The sequence below is a fragment of the Ranitomeya imitator genome, chromosome 7 (assembly GCF_032444005.1).
Source record: "Ranitomeya imitator isolate aRanImi1 chromosome 7, aRanImi1.pri, whole genome shotgun sequence".
In the NCBI taxonomy this organism is placed as follows: Eukaryota; Metazoa; Chordata; class Amphibia; order Anura; family Dendrobatidae; genus Ranitomeya; species Ranitomeya imitator.
The window spans coordinates 63,223,652-63,240,476 of NC_091288.1; the positions used below are offsets into that span (position 1 = coordinate 63,223,652).

General features: G+C 41.1%; 1 protein-coding gene across 2 annotated transcripts in view; it reads right to left on the minus strand.

Annotated features, from left to right (window-relative positions):
• The window catches only part of UBE2F (ubiquitin conjugating enzyme E2 F (putative)), a 272,936-nt gene that overhangs the window by 227,868 nt on the left and 28,243 nt on the right, over window positions 1-16,825 (minus strand). For both annotated transcript variants that reach the window (XM_069733384.1, XM_069733385.1), the window contains exon 3: window positions 1,173-1,202. In XM_069733384.1, coding sequence (XP_069589485.1) covers window positions 1,173-1,202 — 30 coding nt within the window. The remainder of the gene's footprint in view (window positions 1-1,172; window positions 1,203-16,825) is intronic.

The following is a 16,825-nucleotide window of genomic DNA, read 5'->3' on the forward strand; positions in this document are numbered from 1 at the left end:
TATATATGATATTTTGGAAATACTATAAATTGTATATACTGAATCATGTCTATTTAAATGCAACTTTTGCCATTTACTTGATACAGATCTTATTGAATATAGAAATCGCTTGGATGTTATACGAGTGTATGAATTCTATTCTGGTGCACTGATCTTAGACATTTACTGCAATCTAATATACCCCCCACCTTACAAACCTGCTTATATGTTTTGATATTTCCATGATTTTTAATGTATGTTTTTATCAAGTTTTAATGTGAATGAATATATATTTTGGGGGTTTGTGTCTTTTACCTTTAAGATTCTCATTTAATATTATATATGCAAATTGTCTCTTCAGAGAAAAAGAGGACTTAAACTCTTATAGCGCCAACTGTAGGAAGTAGCGATCCTACAAGTCACAATCAACCCTTTAACGAGTCTTGCAATATGACTTAGGATTAAAGCCAAATCAGTATCTCAATTCGCAGACACAGTGTTTCGGGCTGTTGGCCCTCGTCAGTGCGAAGCATGAGAACTGATTTGGCTAGATGAGAGGCTCTGGACTGGGGTCTAAGGGGTATCGTTTCTCCTTATGGAGAGTGACATACCAGCTCTGGTTTGTCAAGGTAAGGAGGCTTATTCGCCATGCAATGCTCCTCTGGGAAATGTAATATGCAAATTGCCTCTTCAGAGAAATTTTAAAATGTTATGGGCAGCTTTAACCAAAATCTGTTCATATTTTACATGTGACAAGGCTAGCTAGAAGTGATGTGTCTACGGATAAATTGTAGATTTTTTTCGGTACCAAATTAGTGAAAACATGGGATGCATGCAATACGGTGTCTACCACATAGATTTCAGAAGCTTAATGTAGCGTGTAGATGAGCACGCACCGTCAAAGTATAACATCAAATTACTTAAATGGGTATTTCAGAAACAGGCATTTATGGGACTATATAAGATAAATCATAACATTTCTGCCAGAAATATCCAACAAAGCAATAGAAAACGTACAAGGATGAAAAAAAAAAAATACTGTGTCGAACTACACCGATAAGACACAAGTGGCCATTATGGTACACATTTTTATGCTACCAAATAAAATTCAATTGATGCCACTTTATACAGACATATGGGAGTACAAGTCAGAGATAAATAAAATACCGTACTATAGTAACAAGCTTACTTACAAGGCAGGTTTGCTTCAAGTTCTGCTACCTCTGCAATAGAATAAGAAGAATGAGGTCGTGAAATAGATCGAACACTGATTAAATGAAAAAAAAAAAATTAGCAACATACATATTGTTTCATTGGCGAATTATATATCACATATTATGCAAAACCTGCATGTAACAGGTGCATAGACGCTATAATTATTTATACATACACTAAAAATAATGGATGGATAGGAGTTAATTTGCTGGTCTGAAGCAGTCAGGCGTGTGAAAACAACTCCAAGAAGGAAAGACATTAGTAATAATCTTAGCAAAGCAATTGTTGCCTCCCATAAGTTTGCGAAGGGTTAGAAGGTCATTGCCAAACAATTTTGAGTCCACCATTCTACAGTGAGCAACATTATTCAGAAGTGGAAAACTTTCAAGAGAGTTGACAATCTCCCCAAAAGTGGATATCCCTGCAAATTCACCCCAAGATGAGACCATAAGTTCAGAAAAATTGCAAAAATCCCAAGAGCTAAAGCTCAGGCTCTTGCTGTGTACCGTGTAATGCTGTCTGATCATACGACAGCTCCTGGGCAGGGAAAGAGGCAAAGGAGAGTGTGCAGACAGGACAACTTGGGATCGCAGATGCTCGCTTCTGGGAGGTAAAACACTTCCCTGCCCGTTTTTAAACATGTTTTACCTGACCCGAAGAATCAAATGGAATCCCATGCTGTCCTGTCTGTATACTCTCTTTTGTTTCCTTCCTTGGCCAGTAGCTGTGGCAAGATCAGACTATGAACTGCGGCAGCTCTGCATAGTCAGGTACAGCCAATAGAGATGCGCAAATTTGCTCGGGTTCCATCTTATTCGGCAAGCTATAGCTCTTGCTGAATAAGCTGCAGAGGAAACCCGGCTTCCTGGATCGGGCTGGCCGATCAGCGCCACAGCTGCAGGTATCGCGGCTGTGTGACAGACACGACACATGCATGAAGAGGACCATTCATCCCGTACCTTTACGATCAGCCACAGCCATTACACGGTACACAGCAGGGGCACATTTAGAAGATTATCTCAGCACAGGAACGTTTTTAACACGTCCAATTGTGGAACTTATTATTCCAAGATCTATTGATTAAAATGGACCTTGTCTGTGGGACGACCTTTTTAAGACCACCCCCTGGAGTCATAGTAAGTGATGAGAGGGCCTAGAATAATGCTGTCTCATTTGTGCTACACAGTTTTATTACATGACCGTTATCCTATCAGCAACTCCATGTTATCTGTCGGACGGTGCCCTCAGACATGGCACCATGTGAGCAAGGATAGGCTCGCATTTAAAGGATCGACAAAAGACAAATACAAGCAGCAAACCAGAACTAAAAGTCAGACAGTGTGATACAATATCAGACAATTCTCAGCCACAAATGAAAAGTGGCTACAAGAGATTTGTAATAAGTAGAGTGCTAGAAGGGCAGCACACCACGAGGATTTCCAATTTCAACCACCTTGACCTCGTAACCTGAGAGCTGCCGAGTTAACAATATTTCAGCGTACTGCGCTGGAGGAGCTTCTTTCCAACAATGCAGCTGCATACATGTTTGTGGTGAAATGGGCGGCAATGAATTAACAGATGTATTCACCCGATGCTTGAAAGCAAAAAGCATTAGAAAGGGAGGAAAGCAGCACTGAGCAAATCAATTTTAACGTAACAATTTTTTCTTATGCAACATTAAAGTAAAAAAAAAATGCTGAAATATGCTGCAATTGTAGTGTCTATGAAACCTACACTTCCAGAACATACAACAGCAGTTATCTCTACCTGGTTGTGCTTCAGTGACGTCTGCAGACGGGTTTGGTGATGGAGGAGATGTCATGGCCAATAGCTCAGGATAGTGCAAGCAGGGTACAGCCAGAGATACCGATGTAGCTGGACCTGTGAGGTCACCAAGTTGGGCAGAATGTGTGTGTTAACTGACCCTGGTTTGTTTCCTTAGTGTTGCCCCGCTACCTCACCCCACTTATTTGATAACCTTGCTTACACTGGACTGACTTAACACTCCAGGCGCCTGAGGATTCTGTCTCAGATTCCATCCTTCTGGTTCTGACCTTTCGTAGCCTTCTGACCTCATCCCCACTTCCTGATTGTGTCTAGTAATCTACCTTCTCTATGATTTCATTAAATGACTCTTCTTTACCAGCTTGCTACACCAGCCATTAGCTACTCTGTGGACACCACCCAGGGGTTCCTCCTTTAAGTCCAGATCCCTGCGTAGAGGTTAAATGGGTGAAGAATGGAGAACGGCTGGGACCTGCTCGATGGAGTGGCATAAGCTAAGTCTGCCTATGGAAGCTCTAGTAAGAGCCATCAAGTTTCCATTAACAGTTCAACCTTACAGCAGTGTTGTAACCCAATCGATAGTGATACAATATCCATAAAATATCCATAAAACATAGCATTATAGTGGAATCCACAATCATACTACCAAAATGCAAATACATGGTGTGTCTTTATCAGATGACCAGATCAAAACTACAACAATCTTCGTAAACACACAAATTGTTTAAATATGTTATCATACGGCATATAACATTTTACACATCATGACTTACTACATGTGTGCATGCAAAGGTGTGACCGGAAGCTTATGGACGCCAATTCAATTTATATATATATATATATATATATATATATATATATATATATATATATATATATATTTTTTTTTTTTTTTTTTTTTTTTTTTTTTTTTTTTTTTTTTTAAATAACTCAAATAAAATGTCCATAACAGTCCCCCAGAAAAGTGTAAAAGGACACCATCTTCTAGTAAGTCAGGTCCGAACTTATGGGTTGTGGGTTCCAGCATGTAGGGAAGAACCCCACAACCCATCTCACTGCCAAAATCTTGATAACTATCTTGCACATTATTGCGATTTATTGCACTTTTAATTATTTAAAACAGTGGTTTGCTATTATTTACACAGTAGTTCCTGATCTGCAGCAGTTCTAATGATGGTACCGATCAGTAACAGCGCTGTCATTGACCAAGGGCAGCAGTGGAGGTTGTGGGATCCCACTTTGCTCGTCAAGATCTCACAACACTGAAGTAAGGACCAGACTTTTGCTAGAACGACGGGACCTTTACACTTTGGTTAAGGGCATTTAAGGATTTTATTTAGGAAAATCACCTGTGGCAGCTGCTCAACGTTTCCTGAAATGAATATTGCAGCCACACAATTGATTGCCTTCACGGACAATGCATTGACAGAGAGAGGGGCAGCTTAGCTATCAAAATTATTCAGTTGACCAGACCACTGTGGACACCGCACCAATTACCTGTCGACACAAAATGCAGTCCTAGTTGAACACCGCAGTGGTGGACATGGAACATGGCTGAAAAATGAAGAAGTGGCATCTTTGAAGATTTACTTGTATCAGTAAGTTCTTTATGATCCTATTGCAAAACACATCTAAAAGTATTTTTTGCAATCCCTTTTCAGAAATGTCATAGATTAAAAAGGGAATGCTTATTTAGTTTGTGACGCAATTCTTCATGGTTTCAAGATCTCTCCTCAATGCGTCATGAGCCTGTCACATTGTTATATAGGACGTGTTAAAAAATACATGTGGGGAAGCAAAATGACTAAAAAAAAAAAAAAAGTGTGGAGGACATGAAAAGAGGATCAGTGATGTCATGGTTTCCAGCATTCTCATATTCTCTACGACAGGGGTGTCAAACTGCATTCCTGGAGGGCCGCAAACAGGTCATGTTTTAAGGATTTCCTTGTATTGCACAGGTGATAATTTAATCACCTACACACAATGATTGCAGCACCTTGTGTAATGCAAAGGAAATCTTGAAAACACACATGGTCTGAGGCCCTCGAGGAATGCAGTTTGACACCTCTGCTCTACGAAATGCGTAAGATACATATGTGCATTAATATATTCCAGATTCAGGGCATCCTCATGTATTAGATAAAGCCACACACTGTTTCATGGGAAACTACAGAACACAGAATTCACAAATACTCTAAAGGTTACAAAGAATTTCAGATCTCAAACCACGCAAGAAAACTTTACACATGCAAAAGCAATATACATTATACAAACTAAGATCTGAATGTTGAAGTATGCATTAAAGGGAATCTGTCAGCAATTTTTGATACCCCATCTGAAAGCAGCCTAATGTAGGCAAAGAGAGCCTGAATCAAGGTTGTATCACTTATATTACTGGGTGCAGCCATTCTATCACAATCAGAGCTTTTAGAATTAGTATGGCAGCAGAGGTGAGAAAGCTGCCCCCGCCCACACCTCTGTATGCACGTAGCTGTAGACAGTGAGCTGCTTATCACAGGAGGGGGCGGAGTCACACGACTGCCTACATGTGTTAATCACAAGGTTATTAATCCTTCAGTCTAAAGGTACCATCACACTGAACGATATCGCTAGCGATCCGTGACGTTGCAGCGTTCTGGCTAGCGATATCGTTCAGTTTGACAGTCAGCGGCGATCTGGATCCTGCTGTGCTGTCGCTGGTCGGAGCAGAAAGTCCAGCACTTTATTTAGTCGCTGGATCTCCCGCAGACATCGCTGAATCGGCGTGTGTGACGCCGATTCAGTGATGTCTTCACTGGTAACCAGGGTAAACATCGGGTTACTAAGTGCAGGGCCACGCTTAGTAACCCGATGTTTACCCTGGTTACCAGCGTAAACGTAAAAAAAGAAAAAAAAAAAAAACACTACATACTTACATTCCGGTGTCTGTCCCTCGGTGCTGTGCTTCTCTGCACTGGCTGTGAGCGCCGGCCAGCCGTAAAGCACAGCTGTGACATCACCGCTCTGCTTTACGGCTGGCCGGCGCTGACAGTGCAGGAAAGCACAGCGCCGGAGGACAGACACCGGAATGTAAGTATGTAGTGTTTGGTTTTTTTTTATGTTTACGCTGGTAACCAGGGTAAACATCGGGTTACTAAGCGCGGCCCTGCGCTTAGTAACCCGATGTTTACCCTGGTTACCAGGGGACAAGCATCGTTGGTCGCTGGAGAGCTGTCTGTGTGACAGCTCTCCAGTGACCACACAGCGACGCTGCAGCGATCGGGATCGTTGTCTAGATCGCTGCAGCGTCGTTAAATGTGACGGTACCTTAACTAAATACCACCACACAGAAGGATATGTAATACATGGTTGAGTTGAGTGTTTTAACCTCTATGCGGTCCTCAGATTACATTACAAAAAACTGCTGACTGATTACAGTTAAGGCCTCATTAAAATATGGGCATATTGTAACCAGGTCTAGCAGAAGTAGTCCTGGATGTAATTATGGACACCCACTCACTTTCGTAACACCATCATAAAGCAGTTAGAGGGGCATTCTCAAATTTTAAAGATATCCACTATTCTTTGGATAGGAGATAACTTCCCAATTGCTCGGTCCCTACTGATCCAGAGAACCAAGGCTCTGAAAGGCATTCATTCTTAATGGGGGCACCACAGATTGCCATGTGCTGTGCTTGGCTGATCTGTAACACTCCCATTAGAGCAGGAACGTCAGCCTCAAATACACAGTGGGTCAAAATGTAAATCTTCGACAAAGCCGGGTCCTAACTTTGATTTAGTATCAAACTTTTATCATTTTTGTTAAGAAAATTGCACAATAAGATTTTTACAAAATGAGGAGTTGAACAAAGATTTTCAGTATGACATCGTATCATTATAGATTATTGTTATACATAAAATACAATAACGTTGTTGGCTATGGAGTGAGGGTATCCTGTTTAGAAGATAAACTGTCATCAATGAACGTCAGGTTAACCAGAATGGCGGGATTGATAACTGGCTGGCGTCAAAAGGCGGATGACCTGTTTGTATGTTGACTTTCAGTTTTTTGATGAATACAGACAGCGGAATTTAACTCGCGCTTACAGAACGCACATTACTGATCCCGCCCATCAGTGACCCTGTCACATGATCACCTGAGGTCTGCAGCAGACCTCTATGGTTGTCATTGCCAGATTCCTATGAGCGTCGCCACGTGGTCAGAACTCATAGCAAGTGAGCATTTCTGCTACACACTGGTGATCTGGTCATCGTCTGTATGTAGCAAAGGCGATTAAAGTATTACAGCTTCTAGTCTCCCATGGAGACTATTGAAGCATTCAAAGTGTAAAAAGAAAAGGTTTTTAAAAATATTTAAAAAAATAAATAAATAAAAAAAGTTCAAATCACCCCCCTTTCGCACCATTAAAAATAAAACAAAAAAATCAAATATACACATATTTGGTATCGCTGTGTTCAGAATCACCAGATCTATCAATATAAAACAAAAAAATTAATCCGATCGCTAAACGGCATAACAAGAAAAAAAATTCAAAATGCCAGAAATACGCTTTTTTGGTTGCTGCTACATTGCAATAAAGTGGGATAATGGGCGATCAAAAGATCATATATACACCAAAATGGTATCAATAAAAACGTCAGCTCGGCACAAAAAAAATAAGCCCTCACCCAACCCGAGATCACGAAAAATGTAGACTCTACAGGTCTCGGAAAGTGGCACCATATTTTATTTTATTATTTTTTTTACCAAAGTTTGGGTTTTTTTCCGCCACTTAAATTAAAAAGAACCTAGCCATGTTTGGTGTTAGAACTCATAATGACCTGGAGAATCATAATTGCAGGTCAGTTTTCGCATTTCGTGAACATGGTAAAAACAAAAACAATTGTGGAATTGCACTTGCATTGCAATTTCAGCACACTTGGAATTCATTTTCCCGTTTTTCAGTACACGATGTTAACTCGTTCACAATCAGAGGTATTTCCGTTTTTGTTTTTTGCTCCCCTTCTTCTCAGAGCCATAACTTTTTTTTATCAAATGGCCACGTGAGGGCTTGCTTTTTGCGGGACGAGTTGTACTTTTGAACAACATCATTGGATTTAACATATTGTGTACTGAAAAACGGGAAAAAAATTCCAAGTGCAGTGAAATTGCAAAAAAAAGTGCAATTCCAGAGTTTTTTTTTTTTTTTACATTTAACTAAATGCTAAAACAGACCTGCCATTATGATTCTCCAGGTCATATCGAGTTCACAGACACCAACCATGTCTATGGTTTTTTTTGTTTGTTTTTTTTTAAGTGGCGGTCCGGACGTCTATGAGCGCCATATGCAGCGGCGGATACACACCCTCCTTCTCCCTTCAGGATCTGTGAGACGTTCCAGGTGCGCTTTGTCCTATGCTTCCTGTTTTGTTAAAGATATTTCTGATGAAGGTCTTGTGATTTGACCGAAAACGTTTAAATAATCTTTGAACTGGATGCACAAATAAATGGGTTGTTCACTTTTTCATCTGAAAGAAACCATTTGAGTGCCAAGTGATTTATTACTACTGAAACCATTGTCGCCACAGCCCGATTGTGACAAAATTCAGATACTTGTGGATTATTTAAAGGATAGCAAAAATGACCTTTCATCTAATGTCTCTACTCTGCTTGAACATGTGAAGCATAAATACAATCAGTAGAGCAAACTACCACTGTCAGTCTCGGGATGGTTACATTTAATTAAAACAATTCTATTTCTAAGTATAAATAGATGGTGGCCCGCTTCTAACGCATCGGGTATCCTAGAATATGTATGTAGTTTATTTATGAAGATTTCAGAATAATGCAATGAATACACAGGATTCGGCCGGCCAGGTGCGACCAATCAGAAAGAGTCTCACAGCCCATGTAGCATATAACACAGCCGACGTAGTATATTGCACAGCCACGTAGTATATAGCACAGCCCACGCAGTATATAACACAGCCCACGCAGTACATAGCACAGCCCACGTAGTATATAACACAGCCCACACAGTATATAGCAATGTGGGCACCATATCCCTGTTAAAAAAAAAGGATTAAAATATAAAATAGTTATATACTCACCTTGCTAAAACGCTATGTGGGCGCTGACTGGAGGGGAGTATGGAGGGGACACTGACTGGAGGGGAATAGGGAGGGGCCAATTCGCGGACGGACTGTGCCTGTCGCTGATTGGTCGCGGTCGGCTGGGTGCGACCAATCAGCGACGCTGGATTTCCGTGACAGACAAACAGACGGAAGTGGACCATAGACAATTATATAGATTGTATTCCACACAGTGCAGTACCCATTCCTAAATCCTTTTTCTCATCCCTCAACCCACTGATGTCCTTATTTATAAGGGGAATGAGGTACAAGCTTAGGCTGGCTACTCTCAAAGAGCCAAATCAAGGGGAGGTGTGGTTTTACCTGAATTCTTTTTGTATTACGGTACTTAGCGGGACAACTTACAATGATCAGTAAATGGATGCCCGACACTTTAGGGCTCGTCCCTTTTTCCTCGCAGATGAGGACGAGTGCAGTCTGATTTAAAAAAAAAAAAAAAAAAAAGAAAAAAAGAAAAGATTGTACACTGACCAAAGCTCACTGATTTTCTTTTTTTTTTATCTCAACTAAAATCGAACAGGGAAAAAAAAAAAAATTGAGGCATGCTGCGATTTTCCACATACCGTATATCAGACGAGACTCACCAACGCAAGGGTGGTAGAAGAAAAAAAAAAAAAGCACAGCACTCGGACCATTTTTACACACCCACACACCCATGTCCTTTGAAAAGCTGGTAATTCAGCAGCCACATACAGTAAAATCACAGCAGGACCCGACAATAGATTGATTAAATACAGTATATACAAATAGAATAGGTAGACATAAAAAGGTCAGTCACATATGATAGTGCAGTGTGTGCAGCTTACTGTGCATTAAATAAATATTTTTTTCTGAAAAAAAAAAAGGCATGGGCTCCCGCGTAATTTTCCAAACCAGCAAAGGGAAAGCAGATGGCAGGAGGCTGATGTTTATAGCCTGGGAAGGAAGAAATACCCATGGAGCTTCCCAGGCTATTAACAATATTCTTGGCCTTCACTGATTATTAAAATGGTGCTCCCCGCGGAGAAAAGACATAGGGTCCATCTATAATTAACCCCTTCATGACCTTGGGATTTTTCGTTTTTCCGTGTTCATTTTTCACTCCCCTCCTTCCCAGAGCCATAACTTTTTTATTTTTCCGTCAATTTGGCCATGTGAGGGCTTATTTTTTGCGGGACGAGTTGTACTTTTGAACGACATCATTGGTTTTAGCATGTCGTGTACTAGAAAACGGGAAAAAAATTCCAAGTGCGGTGAAATTGCAAAAAAAAGTGCAATCCCACACTTGTTTTTTGTTTGGCTTTTTTGCTAGGTTCACTAAATGCTAAAACTGACCTGCCATTATGATGCACCATTTTGGTGCAGATATGTTCTTTTGATCGCCCGTTATTGCATTTTAATGCAATGTCGCGGCGACCTAAAAAACGGATGGATCTTGGCCCCCCAGGCTACAAGCATCAGCTCTCAACCGCCCCAGAAAAGGCACATCTATAAGATGTGCCAATTCTGGCATTTAGCCTTGTTCTTCCCACTTGGCCTGGTGCAGTGGCAAGTGAGGAGATAGTTTTTTGGGGGGGTAGGGTTGATGTCACCTTTGTATTGTCAGGTGACATCAAGCCCATAGGTTAGTAACGGAGAGGCGTTGATAAGATGCCCCCATTACTAACCAAATAGTGATATTGTATAAAACCACACACCCAGAGTGAAGTCCTTTAAGTGAAATAATGACACAGTGACACAGACTCCTTTAATCAATCTAAATTAAACCATACTCACGTAATTGCCAATTCGACTGAAGCCAATGTCCCCTGTAAGGGAATTAAAATAAACAACCATATTCCTCACCTGTCAGCCGAGAAGATAATTTGTACTGTGACAGGTCTAACTCTTCTACATCTAAATGGCAGGCTGCATTGTTGTATGGTGCGACTATACAGCCTGCCATTCACATGCTGCTCAGTGTCAACGCTGGATGGCAGTTGTCCTTCAGTTAATAAAATTATTCAGTTATACATAATTCACCAAACAAATCTCACCCCGGTCAAGCTGTTCAGATTGGGGCAGTCTCAGACTTCAGAGTGTCCGAGATGTCACACATTTGAATGCCAATTTAATTCACAGAATAATTGGCCATCTCCATATCATGTCTTATTGGCAGGAAATAATCTCTTTTCTGGCCTCTCTGATATTGATCCAGATTCCTTTTAACCCCCTAATTTGTGTATTTGGTATTTTGTAGGAAGATACCTTTATTATATAAAAAATTTTCTCCGAGAAACGATATTCCTGGCAAGGAAATTGATAGCATTAAGATGGATGGGCAGTTCTAACCCAACCTTGAGATCCCTGAATAGAATGTGTCCTGGGAAATTTCACAGGATATGGGACTTTTGGAATTCATCTTTATGTACTTTTTGAAATATGATTGCGATACCTGAAAAGGAGTTCAGTGTGCTTGCACAAAAGAGGAAATACAATACGTTTGAGAATATATTAACTTATGTTGACAGGTTCTCCATCTATATGTAATGTGATTCAGCAGCAGGATGTTATTATTACTGTTAAGATTGTTGGATACTGATTCTTCTGTTTTAGAATCAATTTATGATATAACTTGAACAATTCATGTTGGTCACATATTTTACATATATATCTTTATGCTAAAGAGGCCCAGTAATTTGAATCTTGCATTGCTAGATTAGCAGCAGAAATAATTACTGCACAAATATTCTTCTCCAATGTAACTATATTGCAGTGCAAACTAAAACTGTTAATCCAGCAATTTATATTACATTATGTCTGCCTCTATGTATATGGCGATCTGTGGCCATTTATCATTTGTACCATTGATTTTGTTTATAAAAACAAATTTAAAAAATAAAGCTGTCATCTTCCTTCAAGGATTCAATGAACCTTTTCATATGGAGACAAACTTAAAATGGGTTGTCCCACAAACAAAGTACATTTTAATTAATAGATCTTAAGAGTCAGATCATATGACTGAAGCATTGGGTATTTCCTCATGGGTAGGGGTCGTAAATAGAAATCCTGGGGCTCCATAGCAGCCAATAAGTTCTAATTGGGCCCCCTCCCATAGTATTATGAGACTCACATAGTTTTCAGAATAGTGGCCCCATATATACTGTAGTGAAGACTAATTGCCCCAAAATAGTCCTCCCTACAGTATAATGGGCCCACAAAGTCATCCATATATTATGGGCGCCACAATGCTTTCCATATAGTGTAATGGGCCCCACATAGTCCTCCATATATTATTGGCTCCACATCGACTTCTATATAGTAGAATAGGTCCCACAGTCCTCTGTACAATAAAATTGCCCCACATAGTCCTCCATACAGCAAAATGACCCCACATAGCCCTCCATCTATCTATATAATGGTCTAAGAGTCACTTCCGTCTGTTTGTCTGTCACGGAAATCCCGGGCAGCTGATTGGTTGCGACCGGCCGCGACTAATCAGCGACGGCCACAGTCCAGCCGTGAATTTGCACCTCCCTACCCCCTTCCAGTCAGTGCCCTCTCCTTACTCCCCTCCAGCCAGTGCCCCCATTGCGGTTTAGCTGTCCATTAAACGGACTGCGTTACACCGCGTCATAACGATAAAGAACTGTCTGAGGACTTGAGAAACCAAATTGTGAGGAAGCATGAGCAATCTCAAGGCTACAAGTCCATCTCCAAAGACCTGAATGTTTCTGTGTCTGCCGTGCGCAGTGTCATCAAGAAGTTTAAAGCCCATGGCACTGTGGCTAACCTCCCTAGATGTGGACGGAAAAGAAAAATTGACAAGAGATTTCAATGCAAGATTGTGCGGATGTTGGATAAAGAACCTCGACTAACATCCAAACAAGTTCAAGCTGCCCTGCAGTCCAAGGGTACAAAGTGTCAACCCGTACTATCCGTCGGCGTCTGAATGAAAAGGGACTGTATGGTAGGAGACCCAGGAAGACCCCACTTCTTACCCCGAGACATAAAGCCAGGCTGGAGTTTGCCAAAACTTACCTGAAAAAGCCTAAAACGTTTTGGAAGAATGTTCTCTGGTCAGATGAGACAAAAGTAGAGCTTTTTGGGCAAAGGCATCAACATAGAGTTTACAGGAGAAAAAAAAAAGCAGCATTTAAAGAAAAGAACATGGTCCCTACAGTCAAACATGGCAGAGGTTCCCTGATGTTTTGGGGTTGCTTTGCTGCCTCTGGCACTGGACTACTTGACCGTGTTCATGGCATTATGAAGTCTGAAGACTACCAACATATTTTGCAGCATAATGTAGGGCCCAGTGTGAGAAAGCTGGGTCTCCCTCAGAGGTCATGGGTCTTCCATCAGGACAATGACCCAAAACACTTCCAAAAGCACTAGAAAATCGTTTGAGAGAAAGAACTGGAGACTTCTAAGGTGGCCAGCAATGAGTCCAGACCTGAATCCCATAGAATACCTGTGGAGAGATCTAAAAATGGCAGTTTGGAGAAGGCACCCTTCAAATATCAGGGACCTGGAGCAGTTTGCCAAAGAAGAATGGTCTAAAATTCCAGCAGAGCATTGTAAGAAACTTATTGATGGTTGTGCAACCAAGTATTATGCTGAAGGTGCCAATACTTTTGTCTGGCCCATTTTTGGAGTTTTGTGAGAAATGATCAATGTTTTGGTTTTTGCTTCGTTCTCTTTTGTGTTTTTTCATTTAAGACAAATTAAATGAAGATAATACCAAATAATTTGTGATTGCAATCATTTTCAGGAAGAAAATGAGTATTATCTGACAGAATTGCAGAGGTGTCAATACTTTTGGCCATGACTGTATATAACTATTTTTATTTTAATTCTGTTTTTTAACAGGGATATGGTGCCCACATTGCTAGATACTGCGTGGGCTGTGTTATATACTGCGTGGGCTGTGTTATATACTGCGTGGGCTGTGCTATATACTGCGTGGGCTGTGCTATATACTGCGTGGGCTGTGCTATATACTACTATACATATTCTAGAATACCCGATGTGTGAGAATCGGGCCACCATCTACTACAGAACAACTGGCCCACAGTCCCCCAAACAAAAAAAATTACAAAATATATATATATATATATATATATATATATATATATATATATATATATATATATATATATATATCTCTGTGACGGCATACAGAATGCTGATACAGTTGAAAGTGCAATGCTGAGTGGGGGCGGTGAGGTGCCGACATCATTTGCCAAATGTAATCACTCTGCGGGCCAGATTTGTCCCGTGGGCCAGAGATTGACATGCATGCATTAAAATGAATGGAGAAGTAGTGTGCATGATCAACCTCCGCACCATTCAGCCGAGTATCTTCAACGTGTGTGGAGTAGGAATCTGGCTATTAGGAGCAGTGCCTAGTAAAAAGGCTATAAAGGCACAGATGATTGGCCTCGGGGAGACCAAAACATCCAACACCGCGGAGACACCATCACGTGTTTCTCAACACAGTGATTCCAGAACACTGCCCCCATCCCTTATGGGAAATATGCAGATGCTTGAAAAGAAGCTGCGGAGACACCATCACATGTTTCTCGACGCAAGCAGTGAATAGCCAGGCCTTTCCCCGGGAAGGAACAACCACGGGAAGGGCAGCATCCTATGAAGGAAAGCCACCTATGCCAAGCATGGTATCCATCCACAGACAGCTGTTTCGGGGTTTTTGCCCCTCATCAGTGTGGAGTAGTGCGTCGAGAAACACGTGATTGTGTCTCCGCAGCTTCTTTTCATGCATCTGCATATTTCCGATAAGGGATGGGGGCAGTGTTCTGGAATCACTGCGTTGAGAAAAACGTGATGGTGTCTCCGCGGTGTTGGATGTTTTGGTCTCCCCGAGGCCAATCATCTGTGCCTTTATAGCCTAAAAAGGCTATAAAGGCACAGATGATTGGCCTCGGGGAGGCTCCTAATAGCCAGATTCCTACTCCACACTGATGAGGGGCAAAAACCCCGAAACAGCTGTCTGTGGATGGATACCATGCTTGGCATAGGTGGCTTTCCTTCATAGGATGCTGCCCTTCCCGTGGTTGTTCCTTCCCGGGGAAAGGCGTGGCTATTCACTGCTTGCGTCGAGAAACACGTGATGGTGTCTCCGCATCATTAGAGGCTGGGATACACAATGCTGTAACTGGGCAGATATACAATTATACACTCTGGAAAAGCTGGATGTCATCCTTCACAGCTTTAGATGGAATTAATTTTGTGTGATAAATTGGAAAACAGCAAGGGGTCAACAAAATAATGTAATGGCTAGAGAGAACATGAAATGAACAGGACAACTCAATTACTTGTATATAAAAAGGACACCTCTAGTTACTTTAAAAATCGCTCAGTTTTTCACTGTTGACCGTACTGGAGCCTTCAGATGACGAAAAGAACACTTTCTCCAAACACCTTATACCAAGGAAGGTGACGGGCACAAGGGGGCATTCTTTGCGTCTGGAGGAGAGAAGGTTTTTCCACCAACATAGAAGAGGATTCTTTATTGTTAGGGCAGTGAGAATCTGGAATTGCTTGCCTGAGGAGGTGGTGATGGCGAACTCAGTCGAGGGGTTCAAGAGAGGCCTGGATGTCTTCCTGGAGCAGAACAATATTGTATCATACAATTATTAGGTTCTGTAGAAGGACGTACCGTAGATCTGGGGATTTATTATGATGGAATATAGGCTGAACTGGATGGACAAATGTCTTTTTTCGGCCTTACTAACTACGGTATGTTACCTCCAAGTCCTTGGCACTCCCCGTCATTGACATATCAGTAAGCAGCAACCTGACTGTATGCAAGGGCCTAATAGAGGTGTAGGATAAAGGAAAACATCTCTGCTTTTTCCATCACAGCACAGATAATGAAGAAATGGTTGACGTATCTTCACCGATGGTCAGCGCTGTTAGACATTAGGCCCGTTACCACCTGCTGCACTGGCTTCTTAATTAACCCACACGATAAGATCGAGTCATCAAAGCTTTTATGCCAATATTCTGGTGAAAAAAGCTTTGAACATTCACGTAATTTGCGCGCAACTGGAGGTTGTACTTATATTTTGTGACTTTTGTCATTCTTACCCCATTTCTACCCAGTTCCAACAAAGTGCGTGTAAAGGGGGGATGACGAGCATCAACGTTCACTGTGCCAGTAGGAAATGGAGAAGGATCTTTGGTGAGGCGCCCAGAGAGGCGCAAGCCACTTGCTCCGACATTCACCTCTTCAGGAATCAGGAGTGTCTGACTCCAGCATATCCGCTCATCAAGACCAGTGCAAAAAACGCTGGTCTGGACAAATCGGGCCCTATATGTACAGGATATGCTGAGTGACTGCGCATGTATGGAGCGGTGAATGATCAGAACAATGACAAGACCCCACGGAGTATTTATCAAGTGAGCATAGGATCAATAATATATGAAAACAAACAAACAAACATCTCAAACCAGCACCTTTTACACATTCTATTTTCATTCTCTCTTTTTTTATTACATTTTTGAGTGGAGGTGATGTCATGAAAAATTACATTTTTTACCTTTTTATTAATTTGGTTAATAGAAAGTTTTTGTACTTTTTTCTCCCAAAATTTTCAATTAACCAAATTAATAAAAAGGGAAAAACTATAATTTCTCATGACATCACCTCCACTCAAAAATGTAATAAAAAAAGAGAACAAAAAGGGAATAGAATATTGAGACGATATTTATATATTTAATATATATTTAGTAT